Source organism: Eschscholzia californica, unplaced genomic scaffold, assembly GCF_041429995.1.
Source record: "Eschscholzia californica isolate CP2 unplaced genomic scaffold, dmEscCali1.0.p SCAF_3, whole genome shotgun sequence".
Lineage (NCBI taxonomy): Eukaryota > Viridiplantae > Streptophyta > Magnoliopsida > Ranunculales > Papaveraceae > Eschscholzia > Eschscholzia californica.
The window spans coordinates 11,714,322-11,739,422 of record NW_028238420.1 but is presented as its reverse complement, the minus strand read 5'-3'; the positions used below and the strand labels follow the sequence as shown (position 1 = coordinate 11,739,422).

The 25,101-nt window shown below is 37.1% G+C and overlaps 2 protein-coding genes and 1 pseudogene across 2 annotated transcripts; 2 read left to right on the top strand and 1 right to left on the bottom strand.

The window, feature by feature from the left end:
- The first annotated feature begins 2,861 nt into the window (after positions 1-2,861).
- Positions 2,862-5,463, top strand: LOC147548428 (uncharacterized). Its single transcript, XM_086671437.1, has 2 exons — positions 2,862-3,220; positions 4,485-5,463. Exons 1-2 carry the CDS (start codon positions 2,923-2,925, stop codon positions 5,270-5,272), a joined length of 1,086 nt encoding a protein of 361 aa, XP_086527563.1. The 5' UTR covers positions 2,862-2,922; the 3' UTR covers positions 5,273-5,463.
- A 1,732-nt stretch (positions 5,464-7,195) lies between these two features.
- LOC147548427 (ATP-dependent Clp protease proteolytic subunit 2, mitochondrial pseudogene) lies at positions 7,196-7,663 on the bottom strand (annotated as a pseudogene).
- A 1,294-nt stretch (positions 7,664-8,957) lies between these two features.
- Positions 8,958-10,871, top strand: LOC147548426 (pectate lyase 1-like). The gene is made up of 4 exons (XM_086669911.1): positions 8,958-9,426; positions 9,602-9,957; positions 10,042-10,177; positions 10,532-10,871. Exons 1-4 carry the CDS (start codon positions 8,992-8,994, stop codon positions 10,751-10,753), a joined length of 1,149 nt encoding a protein of 382 aa, XP_086526037.1. The 5' UTR covers positions 8,958-8,991; the 3' UTR covers positions 10,754-10,871.
- The last annotated feature ends 14,230 nt before the right edge of the window (positions 10,872-25,101 follow it).

Here is a 25,101-nt window from a genome sequence, read left to right as displayed (position 1 = left end):
AAAGGTATTTGTAAGACAATCATGAAACATATCATTATCAATGCATTCTTCAACAATAGCAGTGTGGCATTCATGAAAAACATCATCATTACTATCATTATAAGCATACTCATAAGTCACAGCATTGTTACATTCTGGTAATGCTTCATCCTCATAAAAATAAGACTGTGGTTCAACAGTCTCAGCCTTAACCTCAGACCCACAACCTTCTGGCTGAGATTGAGACTCTGTGTGATATCCAGATTGGGTCTTATTTGGTGTATACCTAAAGAAACACACCCCTGCTGAGTGACCCCATCTTTTACATATGCCACATGGAACAGTAGAGAAGTCAAAGTCTTCTGCCTTTTGGTTTTTGTGTTTGACATCAATGTTATTAGAAGATTTTGGAATAGAAGATGACCCATCTCTTCTATTGTAAGATGGATTCCTATAGTAAGTGGGAGAAGGCTTGTTTGAATGATTCATTCTTCTAACATAATAGACTTCTTGGTCCTGTTCCTTGGACAGTAACCATTGTTCATGCATAGTTAGCCTTGATTTGAGTTGTGCTAAAGTGAGATGTTCATTGTTTGCTCTTAATGCTATTGTAAACTGATCATAATCAGAACTTAGACCTTGAATAGCAATACGAACTAATTCAGACTCACTTATCCTATCATGAACAGAAATGAGAGAATCTGCTAGCATCTTCAATTCTCTTAGATAAACAGTAATAGAAGCAGAACCTTTCCTAATAGATTGTAATTTTCTCCTCAATTGGTCCTTTTTGGACTCAAGTCCCTCATTATGTGTAAGATTGATACAATCCCACATTTCTTTAGCAGAATTCAATCCATATGTGTCATAATAGACAGATTTAGAAAGGGTACTCTTGAGATAAGACCTTACAAAACTTTCTCTACTTCTCCAAAGTAAGAAATCAGGGTTAATTTGTTCAACCCCATTAATGACCCTAAGTTGTGATGGTTCCTCAGTCAGACCAGTCACAAAACCTAGAAGATCATAGGTACCAAGCAAGGTCTCAACTTGGTCCTTCCACATTAGGTAATTAGAGTCATCTAACTTCTCAGTTATGAAGTTAGTTACAGCAGAAATAGGTGGAAGATTACCTTGATTTGCTGCTGCCATGGACAGATTTGAAGAAAGCTGATGACTTTGCACGAAAAAACAGTAAGTAAACTTGATCTTTATACTTGTTTTCTTCAATTTTGATCAATATTCTGATAAGAACACAATATTTTCTGAAACAACTTGAATTGTGTATGAATTTTTGAGATCTTCATCTTGAAATGATTATAATTTTCTGAATATTTACTACTTTTCTCTTGATTTTGATGGTGATTTTACGAGAAATGATGAATTGGCTGTTGAGTTCACAATGAAAACCCTAGTTTTGGAAGGATCTAGCTGAATCTGATACCATGTAAGTTTCCAAAGAACTCTTAATTTTATTTCCAAATTATCTCATTCATTGTTATACAACTCTTTATTTATAGAAGTAGAAAAGAAAAGAAAACAAACCAAGTTTGTTAAGTTTGTTGTTAAAAACAGAAAACAGAAAAGTTAGGTTGATTAACTAACTTCTCAACTAACTTTTCTTAACAGGTGGAGAGTGCCCTTAACACAGATGAGACTTGAACAGGCTAGGCTGCTTCCATTGACTTCTCCTTGACTGTAGACCGAAACCCTCTTGACTCTTGACTGTCATTGACCATATAAGAGACTTGTAAATCCCTAATTCCTCTTTTCATTCTTCGACTTGTAAACCCTAGCTTCTCTGGTTCTCTCAATTAGAATCACGTAAACTTAGGTTGTCGATGCAGAACATCGTTTTGATCAAGATCCCTAGCTTTGACCTCACTTCGTGGTGGAATTCTATCGTTTAGGCTCCCAAAATAGTCTTTTACTTGTTATTTTTATATTTCATTTGTTTCTTGTAATATTGAATTTTTTGTTATTTCGTTTTTTTTATAATTTTTCTTAATTTGAAAATGTTTAGAATTAGAAAACCCTAGGACAATATGAGGAGGTTTCCGCTCATTAATAAAAAGGTATTTTGATTTAACCCTCTCAACACAAATTGGTAATTGGGTTTACTCCATTAGATTTAATACTTTTGGCAAAATACTAGTCGTGTTTCACGCAGAATCATAAATTAGATAATCTACGAATAAAATTAATCTCTACAGTGCATATTCTTGACTAAAACAAACCTTGAAGTTTGATATTGTTATTCTAGAATCATATTACCAGATTTTTATCACCGATACTCATATTCTTTTTTCGCACGTCAAAGAGGTAAACGTAATTACTAGTTATGGAAGGGAATAAACTCAATTACCAATTAATATTTGTGTTTTTTACCAAAAATTATAAGTTCTGAGTTTTTAACCTAAAAATTTATAGCTTGTCTTTTGAACTTAAATAAGTTAAAATTTCCTGTCTTTTATAATTTGTAGTCTAATATGAATAAACCTCTTTATGTTCGAGTTTCTACCATGTCCATTCCAGTTCCTCTTGAAAGGCTAGTTTTTGTCGGAATGGGAGCAAGTCAACTCAGTCTCTAGTCTCTAGGTTCAAAAGAAAAGTCAACTTAAATTTTGATATACTTAATTTCAGCCATAAATACCAATATTAATTGTAGTCTTCTTCAATTTCCAATGTCAAATATTTAAATCATGGAGCAATGAAATAAACCTAATGAAACCTCACCGTCTCTAATAAATCAACAATTAATACTAATTTGACTTAGTTTAATTAATTAAACTTTAATTTCTATTTTTAATTAAGACCATGTGAAGAAAGATCTAACAATTTTTTCCTTTATATATTATGACTTGGGTCTTGTCTTCAATGTGTATTATACTACTTGAGTTGAGTTACTCCAAACTTAAGTGTGTTGTTCTTGCTGCTTCAGTCATGAACACTCACACTAGAAATGCATCAATGCTACTTTCAGTTTTGATATGTTCTTCGTTTCTTGCTCAACTAGTAGTGGCTGATCAATACGGCGGAACACCAAGTGCGCCGCCTCCGTCTCAGGTCGCCGGAAAGGAATTCCCTCCCCAAACTTTCTTTTGTAACAACCCAAGAACCAAATGTTATAAACAAAGTATTGCTTGTCCACAACAATGTCCTATGTTGAAACCAGCTAGCCCTAAAGATAAAGCTTGTTACATTGATTGTGACTCAGCCAAATGTGAAGCCGTTTGCATGAGTAAGTAATAATGCTATGATCATGTATATATGTATAGCGTTTAATGTGTTTTTATTATTTTCCTTACGTTAGCTGGTGTTTTTCTTGGAATATGTGTGTATTTTTCATGTTTGATACATATATAGTACATTATATTGAGAATATGTGGATTATTGTCATGCCAAGAGATTAATGGAAGGAGATTTTTTGGTGAGAATATTTTTTTCATCATGTAGATCATTCTCACGAGTAATCAACTCTAGACTCTTACACATATGTTGATTGAATTAAATACGTGTATATTCACAATTTAAATTAACATATGATGTATCATAGTAGAAATTCTTAAAATAAGATGATTTTTGTGAGCATGATCTATATATAACGGGGAAAACATTCTCATCAAACATCAACACTTGGCTTCTTTGCATGTATAATTGGATCTTTAGAGTTGGAGATCACATGTATTGAGTTTTTCTAACGTTTGCAATATGACACATGTTAAGACATAATTTTTTTTATTTTTGACTAAGAAATGTTGAAATAGATACAATGAATGTAACTAATTAAACATTTATAAGTTAAAAGTAGAAAGAATTTATGACTTAACATGTGTCATAAGGACACATGTTAGAGGGACTCATACTTTTATATCCGCATATATGATGTTAACTAAAATTTTAAATTAAGGAATTAGTTTTGTTTGACTTTATAACTAGGGTAGAATAGTGAACCGTAGTCTTTCCTAAACAAGTATATGAAAGTCAGTCTTTTTATTCATTCCAAATTAGTTTTTTTTTTTCTTTTTTTTTTTTCCTTTTTTTCGAAAATTGACTACGATCAACGGTAGTCATTACATTTGGCATTGATAAATCAAAAACCAACAAAAACTAATCTATGTAGATGTATACGTTTTGTAGCTTACTATATCCTTTCTTATAAGGGTGTATTCAATGACATGCAGATGGTGGGTGCCCTTTATATTTCGAGTATTAAGGAGCTTACCAAGTTGGCTTTGACCAACTCAACTTCTACTCTGATTATTTAGTTTATAGTATACGAAGATGTCAAAAATACATACTATATCAACAAAGAAACATGGATGTAGGTTGAGTTGGTCAAGGCTAATTTGGTAAACTCCTTAGTACAAAAATATAGAAGGTTCAATATCCATCTCATATATACACACCTCCGTGTATAGTTTTATTTACTTGCGTAGTCTCTAACGAACAAGATATCACAATTAGATTCATAATCACTACATTCTTTTTTTTCATCTACATAGATCGCAAGCCCAACTGCAAAGGAATCGGTGCAGCTTGCTACGACCCAAGATTTATTGGTGGAGATGGTGTCATGTTCTACTTCCATGGAAAAACAAATGAACATTTCACCTTAGTTTCCGATCTAAACCTCCAAATCAATGCTAGATTCATTGGTCGTCGACCACAGGGAAGATCCCGTGATAATACATGGATTCAAGCTCTTGGTATAATGTTCAATTCCAACACCTTTACCTTAGAAGCAAAGAAAGTAGCACAATGGGATGACCAAGTTGATCAACTTTCTTTGACATACAATAACAAACCATTATTCATTGAAGAAAATCATCTTTCTACTTGGTCTGCTCCTGAGAGACAACTTATAGTTGAAAGAACTTCAACTTACAATAGTGCTATAATCAAATTACCCGGGTTTGCTGAGATTTCAGTCAATGTAGTCCCCGTTACTAAAGAAGATGATCGAATCCATAACTATCAGATACCATCTGATGATTGTTTTGCTCATTTGGAAGTACAGTTTAAGTTTTTCGATTTATCAGAGAAGGTTGAAGGTGTGTTAGGTCAGACTTATCGCCCAGAGTTCGAAAGTCCAGTGAATAGGGGTGTTGCAATGCCAATTATGGGTGGAGAAGACAAATACAAAACTTCTTCCCTCTTGTCTACAGATTGCAAGTATTGTGTTTTCTCTCAGGAGTTTTCGCCCGCTACTTCTTTGATTTTGGATCCTACCATGACTGTGGATTGCACAAGCAAGGCGGGTAATGGACATGGAGTTGTTTGCCGTCGATAGTTGTTGATTAAATTTGTTTTATTCATGAGATATTTGAATTTTCGAATAAGAAGTTTTATTTTTAGTATAATATTAGGATTTGAGAAACCAAGAGGTTTGTAGGAGGTGATGAGTTTATTTTCAGCTGATGATATTCATTTTATCAAAATGTAATTTTAGTGTGTTTTAATGATGAAAAAACAATATCTGTATCTAAGGACCACTTCAATTATTTTGCAAGAGCATTTGTTTTCCTCTCTCTATCTAACGATTTTTTCTCCACCGATCTTTTTAACCGTGAGTAGTTTACCGGCAAAGGGATTCCAACTGATTTGGAAAAAGCAAGCAACGATTGAAAGATATTCTGTGGAAGATGTTTTATGCTTTTTTAAGATCTTCTCCTTGAAATACCGTGTTCGAAATTATGTAGTTCTTGAGAGATCAGTTTTGGGGATACAATTTAAGAAGATGCTAAAGGAATCAAGCAAATGACATGAAATTCAAATAAACGGTAATCAACACTACTAGATATTATGGATTCACATCGCGAACGTTCATGAATTCACCATCAGGGCATTACAGTGGCAAAAGGACATCGAGAAGACGAAAGGAAAAGAAAATTTTATATTCGCTCAAACAACTTCAGTCTGACAGTCTCGCACGCTTTCCATTTTTCTACTTGGTTCATCATTCCTACTTATGTATACATTATAATAAAGTTTATGACCTTTAGGGCCGTGTTATTCGTGATCTTTAGGATCTTTTCATTTTGTGACTTTTAGGGTCTTTTTATTTAGTTTTTGTAATGTTGAACAGTTGTACTCGTTTCTCTTCATATATATTGTACTTTACGTTTGTAAGTTCCGTGTTGTAATTTACTTCTGTAAATCTAAATTAAAAAGGGAGATTTTAAAAGGCCTCCCCGTTTTTGTTAAAAGGCCTCCCCATGGTTTCATTGACTTAGTAAAAGACCTTTGACTTAGCTTGGTTAAAGGGCCCCCCTCTTTGAATGGGTGAAAAAAACCCCCTTTAAATGTGTATCACCCACATTTTCTCTCCTCCATCTCATTTTCTCTCTCTGCCACATCATTTGACCACGCCACATCATCATCTTCTCAGGCAGGGTCGCCGGCCGGCCAAATTTCCGGCCGGTGACCTTCAAATTTTTTTTTTTTTAATTCTCTCTCTCTCTCTAAAAACAATTTTTTTTTTTTAAACTCTCTCTCTCTCTCTACAGATCTAGAGAGAAAGAGAGAGAGCAGATCTATGTCTGTTCGCAGACCTTCAATGGATCTGCTCTCTCTCTCTACATAGATCTGTAGAGAGAGAGAGTTTAAAAAAAAAAAATTTGTTTTTAGAGAGAGAGAGAATAAAAAAAAAATTAAAATTTTTTGAAGGTCGCCAGCCGGCGACCCTGCCGGAGAAGATGATGATGTGGCGTGGTCAACATCACCGGTCTTGGGTTAAGTTTGACCTAACGGCGTTAACTTTGCCGTTAGGTCAAATATTGATGAAGGAGGTGCTCTTTTGTAGAGGGGGCCCTATAACCAAATGGGTTATAATGAGGGGCGCTTTTAGCGGGGAGGCCTTTTAACAAAAACGAGGGGCCTTTTAAAATTTCCCAATTAAAAAACCAAATTTTTTGTGATTTGTTAAGGGCTGCGACCAAACAAGACTTACAAGTCAGGGAGTGTGGCACAACTTTTGCTTCTTTTGCAACTGTTTGGAACTAAACACAATTAAAGGGCTAGGCAGGTTGAAGATGGTATTTGTTTTTAGTCTAATCAGATATGCTTGTTTTTCTCTGTTTTGAAATTTATGACTCATGGCCTTGACTAGCCTGAATGGATGACTGCGAACTCGTTGATTTGTGGGTATTTGAGTATTATTGAGTTGCAGGTACTAAATGCCAGAAGAAGCTCAAACTGAAACAGAGAGAAAGCCTCAGGATCTGAGGCTGATGGAGGTGGAAGAAACTAGTAGTGAGGAAGAAGGGATTCTTGAGCAAGAGGAGGAAGATGGTTGATGGATCATTACCGAAGCATGAGGTAATGATCGTCTTTCTCCTTTCGCACCAGCAGCTAAAATTAAAGATCCAACTGATCCAACTTGAGCCATGCAGAGTGTCCTCACAGGAGCCCTAATGTACTTCATTGTATCGTAGATCGCTAGCCCATTACTGACGACTCCAGAGGTGGAATTGATATACATGGTGATAGGTTTTGATGGATTTTGATATTCGGGCAAGAGAAAACGAGAAACCACATCTGAAGCTGTTTCGTCGGAGATTTCACCACTGATACAAACGATTCGTTCTTTGAGAAGATGAGACAAGACATCGTTAGCTCGTTCGCCTCTTGATTTGGGTTTGGTTACCATTGGGAAAAGCTGCTTCGAGAGTCTGTTCAACATCGCTAGCTAGGGTTTGTTTTTTGGTATGGGATATTGAGAGAGTATAAGAAAAGAAGAAAGTGTATATTTGTGTTGTATTAATCTGATAAAAGACAGATTAAAGTATTTATAGGCAAGTCCACAAGTGTGATAAAACAGAAATTACTCAACTAACTCACCACTAATTCTCAACAAACTTTAACTTATAACAACTAATCTAACAGAATTAGTTACTAACCAAAGCTGACTCAGCTAAATCAGCTAACTCAGCTAACTCTAACATCATTAGGTGTTAGGGCCGGCCCAACCCTTTGGTCTACCATTTGGAGAAGTCTCTGACTTTCTCTTTTGTGTCTTAGGATTTCAATTAGTAAAATCAATTTGGTTATCTTTTTTTAATAAGATTAGTTGAGAGATCATTTTCTTAACTTTTAAGAGAGGGAACGTTCGATAACACCTACTGTTAAATTTGTGATCATCTAACTCAAAATCAATTGATAATTATTGAAGAGGGCCTAGACCATATATGCTTGGTTGCTAGATATCTCTTCTCCCGTGTGGGACTATTGTCACGCACCCTGTCACTTGTGACGTATTTCAACCTAACACGTATTTTTCTTTCTTTTCAGGTGACGTGGAGCACGTGTGGGCATACACTCTGATACCATGTTACGTTTGTTATTTTACAACTCAAAACTAATTAGTAACTGAGTGGAGAGGACAAGGACATTGTATGTTTGGTTGTCAGATTCCCCTTCTCCCATGAGAATATTCTCACACCTACAAATAATGTGCGACTATTTGAGACTTCGAATAACAGAAAAAATCTATGCCTTAGGGATTGTCTTTACTTTTGGTCCTTAATTGTAACATCAAATCAATTTGCTCAAATTGAATTATCTGTCTTTTAAGAAATATCTAACCTCCATGTTGGACTTAATTAAGATATGTAACTTAGTACTTAATTGAGTAACAAGCTGGTTTAAAGACGGAATTTAATATGAAATTTGGTATTCAATTTAATACTTAGTTAAACGCCTTTGATATTACTTAATTCACATTTTCATTTTCATCTTAATTCTCTAAGCAGCATTACTCATAGTTTATATTTTGGAAAGCACAATGTATAGAAGTTCCTTTTTCGAAACAATCAGAGTCTTTAAGGTGATTTTTTGTTTATTAAGTGTTTAAGTGCTATTTTTTGTTCACTCCATTCCAACCTAACTTTTTCTTTTTTTTGATATTTTTTGTTTGGCGAGGTGATCAAATCGTGCAAGTTGAAGCTATAAGATATTGTAACACCTACACAAAATACCTCATCTCAAGAAACTTACCAAACAAGACCTACAATGGCCTACTCACATGGAAACTTTGGTTACTTATGCTGGACTATCAGTGTCTTTGTTCTTCTCGTCTTCTTGACACAGCCTAGTTACGGAAACATGAACGCAATCGATCGGTGTTGGCGAACAAACCCTAATTGGCAAAGAAATCGTCATCAACTTGCGAGGTGCTCAGTTGGATTTGCTGGGAAAATGACAAACAATATTGGCAGAGGAGTGATTAATTACAAAGTGACCGACCCAACTGATGACCCAATTAATCCTAAGAGAGGAACCCTCAGATACGCGACTACCCGACTCAGAGGAAAGGTCTGGGTCACTTTCCAGAGGGGTATGCGTATCAAACTTGGCAAGCCACTTCTTGTTAGTAGCTTCACCACCATTGACGGAAGAGGGGCCGACGTTCACATTGCCGGTGGAGGGTGTTTCTTGCTTCAAGGGGTAATAAAATCCTAAAATATTTTCTTTATTCAGTAACAATCAGTCACCAACCTTTGGCTCGAGTGGTTACCAAGCCAGTTCCACCCTCTATGTCTTGGGTTTGAGACACATATACAGTAACATGTTTCATAACTTAAATGGTACCAATTCTTGTATGTTTTATGTTTATGATTAGGTAACTAATGTGGTCATACACGGCCTCCGTTTTCACCATTGTCAACCTCAAGCTCCTGGACCTGTAATGGGCCCGGGCTCAAAGATTGTGCAACTTGGAGCGACAGATGGGGATGCAATTAGAATGGTGAGTTCTTCGAAGATTTGGATCGACCATAACACCCTATCTGCGTGCCATGACGGTTTGATTGACGTCACACGTGGATCGACAGACATAACCATATCAAATAACTGGTTTAGAGACCATGACAAAGTTATGCTTCTAGGGCATGATGATGCTTATGCTCAAGACAAGAACATGAGAGTAACTGTAGTGTTCAACCATTTTGGTCCCAATTGCCATCAAAGAATGCCAAGGTATTAAACTTCTACTTTCACAAATAAAAGATCACATAAATCAAGGTACTGATTGCTGAGTTCTTTAAATGAAAATCTATATAGGGTACGTTATGGATATGCTCATGTTGCTAACAATTTTTACCAAGGGTGGGGACTATATGCCATTGGTGGAAGCATGAATCCAAGCATTTTTAGTGAATCAAATCTCTATATAGCACCTAAATCCAATAACAAAGAGGTAACTTCACTATTTTCCCTCCAAGTCCGGTTTAAAAACTAACTCAAGGTTTCAAATTGACTTTTTCACAAATTTCAAAATATTTGTTTTTGTCTCACTTGTCTAAAAATGATCGTCTCAGACTGATTTAGGACCATGTAAGTCCAAAATAAGTGAAGCATACGAAGTAAGACTCCGATGACCGAAATAAACTAAAATTACTATTGTTCCCTTTACTAACACAAGACACATTAGACTATACGAATTGATACGAGTCAATGAGATGTGATAGATTCAGACTGAAAAAACAAAGACCAGTTTAGACAAGCTTAAATTTGAGGTTAAGTTAATCAAGGTAATGAAAAAACTGAACAGGTGACATGGAGAAAGGATGAAACTGGAGCAGGAAGTTCATGGAATTGGAGTTCAGTGAAGGACGGGTTTACTAATGGAGCATATTCTAGTCAAAGAGGTAGAAGTGTGGCACGACCACGCTATAACCGTGACCAGAGCTTCCCTGTGCCAAATGTTGGAGCAGTCAGGTCATTAACAAGTTCTTCAGGTGTCTTACGATGCCCTCTGAGATCTACTTGTTGATTTCATTTAATTTAATACCGATAAAAGTAACCGAGTTATTCTAGTTCTATTGGAATGTTTTATGCTTTTTAAAGTTTTCGTATTTATGAATAATATGCAAGAAAACAATAATAATAAACCTGTATTCGTGACAAATAAATATACCACCTATACATACTCTTATTCGAGTAATTCGATAGTCATTTTTTTAAAGATGTGCATTGTAGAAGAATTTGGTTTTTCTAAATCAGTTCTGTGAGATTTCATACTAAGCTTAGAGAGAAATAGAGAGAGATCGATTAATGAGAGAATTGTTATTCATGATTATCTCAAGAGCTAGTAGCTCATACTTATACAGATTCAGTGAAGCTAGTGAAGCAAGAGAGAGAAAGAGAAAACGGTTATAACAACCTAATAACAAATGATATAGGCACCCTCATCTCTCCTCTCCTTCTACTAACGAACTTACACTTCACTTACACTCTCTCTTACATTTAACAATCACTCTACTTACACTTACACTCCCCCTCAAGCTGATGAACAGAGAGAAATCAGATTGGAGTAGAGTGAAACACCATCAAGGAGCTGAGAAGAGACCTAAACAAAGGATTAGAAAGTCCCTTGGTGAAGACATCAGCAAGCTGCATAGAGGAGGAAACAAACTCCAATTTTAGAACACCAGAGGCCACCAACTCTCTAACAAAATGATAGTCTATCTCCACATGCTTTGTTCGAGCATGAAACACAGGATTCATAGCAAGATGTTTGGCACCCATGTTGTCACAATAAAGTTCAAATGTGCCTGAGTGATGAATTCCCAATTCATTAAGAACATAAGAAATCCAAAGAAGTTCAGAAGAAGCAAAGGCCAAAGCTTTATACTCTGCTTCTGTACTTGATCTTGCCACTGTTGGTTGCTTCTTAGAAGACCAAGCAATGGGAGTAGAGCCAAGGAATACACAATAGCCTGAAGTAGACCTTCTAGTGTCAACACACCCAGCCCAATCAGAATCACTATAAGCTTTGAGAGAGGTAGTATCTCCTACACAAATTGGAACACCAGATCCCAAAGAACCTTTAAGATACCTCAAAATCCTTTTAACCAACTGCAAGTGAATATCAGTAGGAGAATGCATGAATTGAGCCACATAATTGACACCAAAAGAGATATCAGGTCTGGTCATTGTCAAGTACTGTAACCCACCAACAAGACTTCTATAGAGAGTTGGATCAGACAATGGTATACCATCATTAACAGACAATCTTTTACCAAAGGGTATAGGAGTTGCTATTGGCTTTGAATCCAAAAGATCAGCCTTTTGAAGAAGTTCCAAAGTATACTTCTGCTGTGTTAATAAGAGATTAGAGTTAGGAAGAGTATTAACCTCAATTCCCAAGAAATAATGAAGTGATCCCAAATCTTTCATAGCAAACTCAAGACCCAAAGTGTCAATGAGAGCTTGAATAGCAGATGAAGAAGAGCCTGTTAATATAATGTCATCAACATAGAGCAGAAGAACAAGAGTATCCAATCCCATGGTGTAGACAAACATGGAATGGTCTGTAGAACTCCTAATAAACCCATATTCTTGAAGAAAATCAGAGAATCTTGTGTACCAAGCTCGAGGAGCTTGTTTTAAGCCATAAAGAGACTTGTGAAGGTGACAAACCATAGAAGAATTCTCTGAATCAATAAAACCAGGTGGCTGCATCATGAACACATTTTCATCAAGTACCCCATGGAGAAAAGCATTGGACACATCCAATTGCTTAATCAACCATTTGTTTGTAACAGCCATTGTGAGCACTACTCTTATAGTAGAAGACTTAACTACTGGACTAAAAGTCTCAGAGTAGTCTAAGCCATCTAGTTGATGAAACCCCTTTGCCACTAATCTGGCTTTGTACCTATCTATAGTCCCATCTGACTTCAATTTGGTCTTATAGACCCACTTGCACCCCAAAATGTTCATAGATGAGGTAGATGGGACCAAGCTCCAAGTACCATTTTTTTGTAAAGCATCATACTCTTCTTGCATAGCTTGGCACCAGGCAGGACTCTTAGAAGCTTCCTTATATGTAGTAGGATCAGGAGGAATGTCTAAGAGACTAACAAATGCCTGAGGTAATGGATGACACACAGAGAAATGAGAAACAAAGTCTGGCAAATACTTTGGTCTATGAATACCCATTTTTGATCTTGTGGTCATAGTATGAGTAGGTTGAACAGGTAAAGAGGAAGAAGAAGTATCACTATTCTCTGTAATAGGATCAATATGAGATGAAGAATGTGAATCTTCTTGAATTTGAGCAGACACAGTAGGCTGAGAAGCAGAAGAAGAAGATGGTACACCTGAATCTCTTGGAGAATCATTTGTAGTGATAATGGGAAGCACCACATGAGATGGAGAACTAGGACAAGATAAAGAATCCTTATCACTATCAAATGGAAAGAGACTTTCATCAAAAACCACATGTCTTGAAAAGTATATTCTTCCAGTACTCATATCAAGGCACTTGTAACCTTTATAAATCGAACTGTACCCCAAGAAGACACATCTCACAGACTTGGGACTCAATTTGTCTTCTCTAATAGCTCCTAAGTGTGGATAGCAAGCACATCCAAACACTTTGAGCATTGAAAAATCAGACACATGACCAAATAACACCTCATAAGGAGATTTTCCATCTAGAACCTTTGATGGTAATCTGTTTATAATATAGGAGGCTGTATCAAATGATTCAAACCAATACTCTTTAGGTACAGAAGCTTGAAATGCTAGAGTATTCCCCATTTCAGTAATTTGCCTGTTCTTTCTCTCAGCTCTACCATTTTGCTGAGGAGTATAGGGACAGGAGCATCTTAAAGAAATACCATTAGCATCTAAAAACTTCTTAAACTCTCCTTTAGAAAGTTCAGGAGCCCCATCTGTTTGAAAAACCTTAATAGAAGCTGAAAGAAGCTTTTCAAATGTCAACTTGAATTGCTTGAAGCAGTTGAGACTATCAGACCTAAGCTTCATAGGATAAATCCAAAAATATCTGCTATAGTCATCAACAAATAGAATATAATACCTTGCTCCTGAGATAGATGTGATAGGAGAAGGTCCCCAAATATCACAGTGAATCATATGAAGGGGAGTAGGAGTAATGCTAGATGAAAGTTCAAAAGGTTGAGCCTTGCTCTTACCTAATTGACATGATTCACACACTCCTAGAGATTCAGAAGAATCAAGAGTAATTTGTGCAGACTTATGAAGTGCTTCAAGAATACCTTTAGATGTATGCCCAAGTCTTTTGTGCCACAAGACTAAGGAACCCTTAACACTTGACACATATGCTTCTTCATGAGAGATAATAGTGTCAAATTCAATAGGATATAAATCATTAAGCATAGGACCAGCTGTTAAAATTGGTTGAGTAGCTAAGTCTTTAATATCATAACCCCATGGAAAGAACTCCACTGAACATTGATTGTCTCTGGTGAATTTGGATACAGATAATAGGTTCTTTCTTAATTCAGGTACTACTAAAGTGTTTTTCAACCAAAAATCATGAGAATTGGATTGTATTTGAACATCTCCTGAACTAGTAATAGGAATTGACTTACCACTACCCACTAGAACAGATTGAGAACCTAAATAAGGTTGAGATGAAGACAGTACCTTAGAGTTATTGGTCATATGGCTAGAAGCTCCTGAATCAGCTAACCAAGTACCTTCTGAAGCACAATTGGGTTTGACAGAAGCAGTAAAACATTCTCCAACAAAAGCAATATTACATTCTTCCTGTTTATTCTCATCAATCTTATCATCTTCTGATATGTGTAAACCAGCAAAGGCTTGAGGATGAGCATACTTATCTTGTTCATATCGAAATCTACATTTATAAGCTTGATGACCCCATTTTCTACAGATTCCACAAGGAATACTTGAAAAATCAAAATTAACTGCCTTTTGATTATGTAAATTTTGACTTGAGTTTGTATTTGAATTTGAATTTGTATTTGAATTTCGATTTGTGTTTGAATATGAGTTTGTGTTCGAATTTGAGACTATATTTGAATGTGAATTCGACTGTGAGGCTGAATTTTGTGTTCTAATATGAGAATCATTTGATTTCATAGGATTTGTGTTGGAATATTGTCTTGAAGGCTGATTGTGGTTGAATTTTGAGCCAGACTGATTTGATCTATAAGAATTTGTGTTTGAATATGAATTAGGTTTTCTATTTTGAGAGGTTTTGACATAATATGCTAATTGATCATCTTGATCTTGACTCAAAAGCCATTGCTCATGATGAAGAAGCTTAGATCTAAGCTCAGGAAGTGTAATATTATCTGTTCGATTGTTAATTGTAATTATGAATTGATTAAATTCTTTACCTAAACCAGACAAGATGATTCGAATCATCTCTCTATCAGAAACTCTATCTCTAACAGCAGTTAATGAATCAGCAAGAGATTTGAGTTTACGAAGGTATTCACTTACAGAAGCTGATCCTCTTTTTGTATTTTGGAGTTGACGACGAAGAAGATCTTGTTTAGCTTCAAATTCCTCTGTATAAACTGTTTCTAAGTAATTCCAGATCTCTCGAGAGGTTTGAAGACCTAGAACATCAGCTGAAATTGACTTCGAAAAAGTTGCTTTTAGGCAAGATTTGACGAAGTTATCTTGTTTCCTCCAATTGATATAATCAGGATTAGGTAAACTTATTCCTTCTGAATCAATGATCGAACTCTCTGGTTTAGTAACAGATCCATCAACAAATCCATATAGATCATTGCTGATAAGAATTGCTTCAAATTGATCTTTCCAAACCAGGAAATTCGATTCATCAAGTTTATCGGAGATATAATTCGTGATATTCAAAGCTGGAGAATGAGATTTAGAGATTGAAGAAGACGAATTTGATCGATCTGAACTCTCGGCCTCCATTGTTGAAGCTTGAATTTCGAAAAATTTTCTTAACCTTGAAGCTCTGATACCATGTGAGATTTCATACTAAGCTTAGAGAGAAATAGAGAGAGATCGATTAATGAGAGAATTGTTATTCATGATTATCTCAAGAGCTAGTAGCTCATACTTATACAGATTCAGTGAAGCTAGTGAAGCTAGAGAGAGAAAGAAAAAACGGTTATAACAACCTAATAACAAATGATATAGGCACCCTCATCTCTCCTCTCCTTCTACTAACGAACTTACACTTCACTTACACTCTCTCTTACATTTAACAATCACTCTACTTACACTTACAAGTTCTAAAATCTAACTTGGGGTCAGATTTAATTTGAATCAAAATTAAGAAAGTTTGTTCTTCTCTGACTTGTGATTTTGGATTCACCTGAATAGCTGATTTGAAGTGTTGATTTTATTTTATTAAGACAATCTATATTGTTATAACTAAAATCGTGGAAGCTATCGAACCTATCCTAGAAATTGATCCGATTCTGAAAATTAATCGAAAAGCTAAGCCAAAATCTAAATATGCGAACAGAATTTAACGAGGTTCTGCTTTAAAGCCTACGTCCTCGAGCGAACAAGAAATCTTTATTGAAGGATAGATGAAGACGACTAACACAACCCGCAAGTTTGTCCCAAGATGGTACCGTATAGAATTAACCTTCTATACTAAATCTTCGACGACCGAGAAATTTAACACCGCTCAAAAACTATGAAAAATTTCTCTCACTCTTGCTCTCTCTCTAGCTCTCTAAAGAAGAGTTGTTGTTGCTTGTGTTGGTGTATTTAGTGGTGGAACTCAACCCCTATTTATAATAATATAGCCACCGACCCATAATAGGAAGTAGGGAGGCTTAACCGACTCAAACCAATTGAAGCCAAAATTGGAAATTGATTCCAAAATTGGAAAAGCCTCTCACCAAACCGCCTATTAGAAACCGCCTTCAACCAAACTGCCCAATTTGGTTTCTAACTTTCTCAAACCGCCTCAATCAAGAAACCACCCTCTCACAATTCTCCACCTCGTACACAATTTGATACCCTTCAAATTTTGGACGAACACCAGGTAACTCCTTGTAAGATATGTCTGCTTCTTGTAACATCATCCGACTGCACCATTTGACCATGGTTGCCTACGTACCCTTTTACAGGATCAAGCCTACCGTAGTTCTACCAAGCCTTCACATAAAGATTACCTTGTCGCCATTACGCCCTTTCGGGCAACTTAACACGAGCCGATTTGTAGCAATTCCAGGCAATGCTGAAACTTGCTACATGTCACCACTTTAGTCAACATGTCCGCGGGATTCTCATCTGTGTGTACCTTCATTAGAGAAACATCACCTTCCTCTATGACATCTCGTACAAAATGATACCTGACATCAATATGCTTAGTACGAGCATGATGAACCTGATTCTTCGCCAAGTGGATCGCTTTTTGACTATCACACCATACATCCACGCACTCCTGCTTAATCCCTAGATCATCCAGAAGACCCCACAACCACAATGCTTCCTTCACACCCTCGGCCATAGCCATATACTCGGCCTCCGTAGTAGATAACGCAACTGTAGATTTTAACATCGATCGCCAACTAACTGGAGCACCATGTACCCTAAATACATAACCAGTAGTAGATCATCTTCTATCTAGATCGCCAGCATAATCCGAGTCAACATAACCGCTTACCTGACATGTGTCTCCACCAAAGCACAAACCTGTATCAACAGTACCCTTCAAGTACCTCAAGACCCACTTCACAGCTTCCCAATGTGTCTTCCCCGGGTTTGCCATAAACCTACTAACCACACTGACCGCTTGTGAAATATCCGGACGAGTACACACCATAGCGTACATCAAACTGCCAACTGCACTAGCATACGGTACACGATCCATATGATCCTTCTCCACCGTAGTAGTGGGAGATTGTTTTCCCGAGAGCCTGAAGTGTGGTGCCAAAGGTGTTGACACTGCCTTCGCATTCTGCATCCCGAACCGAGAAACTACTCGTTCGATGTAACCTTTCTGATTCAAGTAAAGTTTCTTACTTGACCGCTCTCTCTTAATCTCCATTCCCAGTATCTTCTTTGCAGCTCCCATGTCTTTCATCTCAAACTCTTGACTGAGTTGAGATTTCAACTTATCTATCTCCACCATGCTTCGAGAAGCAATAAGCATGTCATCCACATACAAAAGGAGATAAATAAAGTCACCTTCGCGAAGCTTCTTGATGTATACACAACAATCATAGTCACTTCTGCGAAAATCATGCTTTAGCATGAAAAAATCAAATCGTTTGTACCATTGGCGAGGGGATTGTTTCAATCTGTAAAGAGACTTCCTCAAACGACATACTTGATTTTCTTTACCCTCAACCTTATATCCCTCAGGTTGAGCCATATAAATTTCTTCTTCCAAATCACCGTGCAAGAAGGCGGTTTTAACATCGAGTTGTTCCAGCTCAAGATCCCTGTGAGCAACAATACTCAATAGCACCCGAATAGAAGTATGTTTCACGACCGGTGAGAAAATCTCATTATAGTCGATCCCTTCTTTCTGTGCATAACCCTTGGCCACTAGTCTTGCCTTATACCTTGTACCCTTGATTTCGGAAGAATCCTCTTTCTTCTTGTACACCCATTTACAACCAATAACAGACTTACCTTCGGGCAATGGGACAACCTCCCATGTCTTGTTCTTGTGAAGAGAATCCATCTCTTCTTGCATAGCAACCAACCAACTCTCTCTTTCCGCCGTGGTAATAGCTTGTTTGAAGGTGACCGGCTCGTCGTCTTCCACCGAGAGTGCATATTCAACCAGATTTGCCTGCCCGTAATGCCTAAGAGGTTTGTCTGACCCTAACCTCTGTACCGGCTTATATAACCGTTTCGGCCTAGTGTGTACCGAAACATCCTGCTGTTGTTGTTGTAAAACTTGTGTACCTTCCCCTTGAACCTCCTCATGATCGGGTTCATCAATTTCCTCATCCTGAGTTTTATCCTGATGCTCCACCTGATCATGATTCCTAGAAACCCGTTGGTCTTCGGCTTCTACTTCCACTACTTGAGCTTTAGTAGACCCAACATCACCACAACTAGGCACCGTAGCTTTCGCCATAGCTACCATAGATGACTCATCAAACACCACATCTCTGCTGATTACAAACTTCTTGTCTTCCGTACACCATAGCCGATAACCCTTGACTCCTGTAGCATATCCTAAGAAAATTGCCTTCTTTGCTCTATTGTCAAGTTTGTTACCTTTAACATGGTAATAGGCCGTACAACTGAAAACCTTAAGTCTCCCGTAATCTGCATGTTCACCTGACCACACCTCGTAAGGTATGCCGCCATCTAAAGAAGAATGTGGAGACCTGTTCACAATATAACAAGCTGTAGCAACAGATTCTGCCCACCATTCTACGCCTAATCCCGAATTGGAGCGCATACATCTAGCCTTCTCAAGTAGTGTACGATTCAATCTCTCTGCGACTCCATTCTGTTGAGGTGTGTTTACTACTGTCCAGTGCCTCACAATGCCTTCCTGATTACAAAACTCCTTGAATGCCCCATCCGTGTACTCGGTCCCATTATCCGACCTTAACGTCTTCAGCTTTCGACCAGTTTTGTTCTCAACCATTGCTTTCCACACCAGGAATGTGTTGAATACCTCATTCTTATGCTTCAGAAAATAAAGCCAGACAAATCTCGAATGATCATCAACGAATGTAACAAAATACCTGGAACCACCCTTGGAAGGTAACTTTGCCGGTCCCCAGACATCGGTGTGTACGTAGTCTAACACCTCTTTGCTCCTGTGCTTGCTTGTAGAGAACGTCACCCTGTGTGCCTTCCCGAACACACAATGCTCACAAAACTCCATGCAAGGCTTCTTCATGTCCTTCAACAAGCCTTTCCCGCACATCAAAGATAGACCATTTTCTGACATATGCCCAAGGCGCATATGCCAAAGCCTCGTACTAGCCGTTGGATCCCTTCCACTGATTCCTACTGCTACATCTCCCGTAATTGTTGTCCCCAAAAGTTTGTATAAATTACCGTAACGAGTACCTCTCATTACCACCAAAGAACCCTTAACGACTTTTATGGAGCCATTCTCTATAATTATCTTACAACTGTTCCGCTCCAACACACCAAGGGAAATTATATTTTTCCGCAAATTGGGTATGTGTCTTACGTCCGTCAATGTTCTCACCACTCCATCGTGCATCTTGATCCGTATTGTTCCGAGTCCCACAGTTTTACATATACTATCATCACCCAGTATAACTGTACCACCATCTACACTCCTAGAGGTAGTAAACCACTCCCTATTTGGGCACATATGGTGTGACGCCCCTGAATCAAGCATCCACTTATCGAAGATCTTCTCAGACACCTCTGTCACCGAGAAACATTCGTCCGCCTCTTCTGACACATATCCCGCCTCTTGCATCTCTTGTTTCTCCTTGTAGCCTTCGTTCTTTTGCTTCAACTTTCTCTTTGGACAAGCCGCTTTAAAGTGGCCAAGCTCACCACAACTAAAGCACGTTTTATTGAAAGAGCCTCTAGATTTGGATCTAGATTTCCCGCCCTTTCCCTTTCCCCTTTCATTACTCCTCCCCCTCGTTACAAACAGCCCTTGTGCTTGTTCTTTGTCTACTCCACCCGACGCCATACTGCTAGTAGCAACCTTACGAAGGTCATCCGCTAATAGCGAATTTCTCGTCTCTTCCATGCTTAGACTATCACCAACAAGCATCAAAGTTTGAACAAGGTTCTCATAGGATTTAGGCAATGAAAGTAACAATATGAGGGTTTGGTCCTCATCCTCAACTTTAACATCAATATCCTTCAAATCTGAGATAATCCTGTCAAACCTATTCACATATTCCTGAATAGAAGAACCCTCTTCCATTCTACATGTGAATAATTTGGATTTTAAGTAGACCCGATTCGTTAAAGTTTTCGTCATGAAACTGCTTTCTAGTTTTAACCACACACCCGCCGCCGTTGTTTCTTCGTCTACTAGGAACGCCACGTCCCTCTCAAGACACAACATAATAGTAGCCCGTGCTTCGAGATCTAACTCTTCCCAATCCTCATCTGACATATCTCCTGGTTTCTTTCCCGTCAACGTCTTGTGTAATTTCTGCGAGATTAACAGATTCTTCATCTGCATCCGCTAATAAGAAAAATCGTTTTTCCCATTGAACTTCTCTATCTCATATTTCCCTGATTTGACCGTACCACTTCTCGATCCCATCTTCTTTTCGTTCAATCTCAAACAAGGCTCTGGTACCAATTGTTATAACTAAAATCGCGGAAGCTATCGAACCTATCCTAGAAATTGATCCGATTATGAAAATTAATCGAAAAGCTAAGCTAAAATCTAAATATGCGAACAGAATTTAACGAGGTTCGGCTTTAAAGCCTACGCCCTCGGGCGAACAAGAAATCTTTATTGAAGGATAGATGAAGACGACTAACACAACCCGCAAGTTCGTCCCAAGATGGTACCGTATAGAATTAACCTTCTATACTAAATCTTCGACGACCGAGAAATTTAACACCGCTAAAAAACTATGAAAAATTTCTCTCACTCTTGCTCTCTCTCTAGCTCTCTAAAGAAGAGTTGTTGTTGCTTGCGTTGGTGTATTTAGTGGTGGAACTCAACCCCTATTTATAATAATATAGCCACCGACCCATAATAGGAAGTAGGGAGGCTTAACCGACTCAAACCAATTGAAGCCAAAATTGGAAATTGATTCCAAAATTGGAAAAGCCTCTCACCAAACCGCCTATTAGAAACCGCCTTCAACCAAACTGCCCAATTTGGTTTCTAACTTTCTCAAACCGCCTCAATCAAGAAACCACCCTCTCACATATATCCTGATGAAAGACTATGAGAATAAAACAAAAGAGTAGTGATAAAGTCACCTAATTTATAGGCAGATTTGAGAGGGAATTTCAAATCTAACATCTCGAATTTCCTTGCAATCTGGAACACAAGTCAAAAAGTCGACCAACCTGTCATTGATCTGGGATCCCCTCCCAAATCTGCCTAAAAATTCAGTGCTCACGTAGTTTCCTTAAGGCTCTGTTTGATTTGTGCGAAAATATTTGAGTGTGAAAATGAATCTTTTTCGATGGAAAAGAATCAACTTTTTCACAAGTGAAATTATGTTTAAAGTGTTGGATAAGGAGTAGGAGAATAAGGGTTGTCTTTCGAAAGTAATGTATAAGTTGGATTTGTATGGAGGTGCTTTTATAAGTAATATATAAATTGGACTTTTAGGGGTGTCTAGAGAATTTCGTCTTTTCTTCTCTACCCCAAATTTATAGAGATAACAGAGAACGCGTCCAACATATTCAACAGCTAGAGCAAGAAAAGTAATAAAGGTAGTTAAAGTTAACCGAAACTTAACTAATGAAGTAATGCATAAGTCGACTTTCTCATTCTATTGTGTCACGTAACAAGCCGACACTAAGTTAATTTACCGAAACTTAACATTATTTAAACTTTAGGAAAGAGAACTTTCCTTTCTTACTCTCTACTTAACCTATAAGAATGTCATTCAGACCACATAAAGTTAAAAATGTCATTTTGATATTATCAAGAGTAATAATGTCATTTTGACAACTAAGCCATAAGGGTAAAATGTCAATTTGATATTATAAAATGGTAAAAATGTAATTTTGGTTGTATAAAGCTAAAATGTCATTTTGACAACTTTGTAAACATGTCATTCGGTAAGAAGGACAAAAATGTCATTTGGTAAGAAAGACAAAAATGTCATTTGGTAAATGTATAAGTAAAAGCTTATTTTGTTAAATTTTACGGGTAAAAATGTCATTTTGAACATATATGAAGATAAATATTGTGTTACAAGTATCCGAATATATGATTAATTACAACAAATCTAATATCTTTTATTCCAAAAATTCTCATCCAAAATTTAAACGTCTCATTATGAAAACTCTAAAAGTCAAATATGCTTCCACTTCGGAAAAATACCTGGGAACTCAACTCTTCATAGATCCTCAGAAGACTAAAGTTTTTAACTCTATCCTCGATCAAATAAATAATAAATTATCTAAATGGAATCATGCATTCCTTTCTCAGGCTGAGCGCACGGTAGTTATTTCGACCGTAGCAGCAGCCATTTCCCGATATCAGATGCAATGCTTTGCTCTTCCGAAGAGGACAAGTAAACGCATAGCGACTTCTCAAAAGTCTTTCTGGTGGGGAAAATCCAAAGGTATATGTACCAAAGCTTGGTCATATATTTGTCAGCCGAAAAAGCTAGGAGGGTTAGGCATTCACCATCCGCATCTGGATAATCAAGCCCTACTTAGCAAGCTGGCTTGGCGTCTCAAGACTGATTCAGATGCAATTTGGGTGAAATTCCTCAAAGCTAAGTATTTCCATCAATCTGATCACCCAGGTCCGGCGAAAGCTTATCACTCCTGGATATGGAAAACTCTGAGAAGGCATTATGATCTCATAGATAGTCACATCACGTGGGAAGTTCATTCAGGAGATAACATTAATATTTGGAAAGATAATTGGATTCCGGGAGAAGTCCAACAACTTCAAAACACTAATAACTCAGGTTTGAATAAAGTGTCTGAACTAATTTGTAATAACAATTGGGATGAAAACATCCTCAGACAAACATTCTCTGATAATATTTGTAATCTGATTAGAGCTATTCCGATTCAACATGAAGGAATAGATAAAATGAAATGGAAGCTAACGCAATCAGGAAATTTCACGGTTAAATCCATGTATCAGCATCTTAGCTCAGGCGACCAATCTTCTTCTCTAGGAGAAATTAACTGGAGTTTCATTTGGACATTACCCACTATTCCTCGAATCCAACTTTTCATATGGAAAATATGTACGAAAGCACTTCCAGTGAGACAACGCATAGGTAAATACATCGGAAATATAACTCATTGTCCAAACTGTACAGAAATCGAATCGATAGAACATGCTCTCTTGTATTGTCCAATAGCTAAGAGAATATGGTTTCACTTTAACTTTATTTCAGAACACATCCCTTCGGTTTCTGAATGGATTATGTCTTGGCAAAATCAGGATCAAACCAATTGTACTATCGACAATATTCATTTCGCAACAATATTATGGTACATATGGAAAACGAGATGTGACCACTGCTTTCAACAATCGGTTTATGATGTGAATATAGTAATAGAATTGATCAAAACTTTTCCTAAAATTAGTGCAGAAAAAGTGAATCATGATAAAGTTGTCAATTCTAAATGGCAACCTCCGACTCAGCCTTTTGTAAAAATTAACGTTGATGCATCTTTTGTTAATGTGGTTCAAATAATAGGAACTAGTCTGATTGTTCATGATTATAGGTCAAAGTTTATCTCTGCAAGCGTGAATATTGGAAGAGCAAGGAACATCGAGGAAGGAGAGGCTTTAGCCATACTGAACGGTATTACTTGGGCAAAAGAAAACAATTATATGCAGGTCATCATTGAAAGTGACAATATAAATCTGATCAAACATTTGAATAACTCAAAGCATCAAGTTCAATGGCAATCACTAGTACACATTCGGCAAATCAGGAACGTAAAGAAGGAGATGCAACAGGTAAAATTCAATTACATCAAGCGGGATCAGAATACTCAAGCGGACAAGTTAGCGAAATGGGCGCGTCGAAAGGAAAGAGTAAAAAGGTGGAATTGTATTCTGTATTTTCTTCTTAATATGTATTGTAATGAGACTCTGCTTTAGTTGAATAATATATATACCTTTAACAAAACAAAAAAAGTATCCGAATATATTAAAATATTTTTATTTTTATTTCTACTTCCATGGAAACTTATTCCGCGGGGGAGCAAGGAACTAAAAGTGGACTATTTCATGGAAATAGATTCCCTAGATAATTAAAGCTATGGAATTATACTTCGTATCAAACGGGGGAAATACCTATTTCATGAAAATTCTTTGATTTCTATAGAAATATGAGATATCAAACACACCCTTAAATTTGATAAGATTATGATTTAATTTAAAGTCTAAAAATTATTTAAAGTTTTAAATAAACTAATTGAGAAAGACTGACTCTGAATATATGTTTGTGTGAATTAATTATCATTGTTTTTCTTCTTACAAGCAACTAAACTTTCTTTTGATGGTTTAAGCATGCTGCATGCTCTTACCACCTAGAATATCATCCTCACCAAAAAAAAATGCTAGACTGCTGAAAAAATGGGCCGACCACATGTCAAAAGCTGACGTGGTTGCTTGGTTGGATCTCATTGGACGGGCCGTGGAGAAAGATAAACAACCCGTCCAGTGGTAGCCAGTCACATTAGCTTTCGGCCTGTATATTTTCGGGCAGTTTAGAGTTGTTGCACCAAAAATAA

Coding starts and splice junctions, on each gene's coding strand:
- LOC147548428 (XM_086671437.1), top strand. CDS start 2,923: ATGAACACTCACACTAGAAATGCATCAATGCTACTTTCAGTTTTGATA. Junction 3,221..4,484: donor ATGTGAAGCCGTTTGCATGA/GTAAGTAATAAT, acceptor TCATCTACATAG/ATCGCAAGCCCAACTGCAAA.
- LOC147548426 (XM_086669911.1), top strand. CDS start 8,992: ATGGCCTACTCACATGGAAACTTTGGTTACTTATGCTGGACTATCAGT. Junction 9,427..9,601: donor GGTGTTTCTTGCTTCAAGGG/GTAATAAAATCC, acceptor GTTTATGATTAG/GTAACTAATGTGGTCATACA. Junction 10,178..10,531: donor CTAAATCCAATAACAAAGAG/GTAACTTCACTA, acceptor AAAACTGAACAG/GTGACATGGAGAAAGGATGA.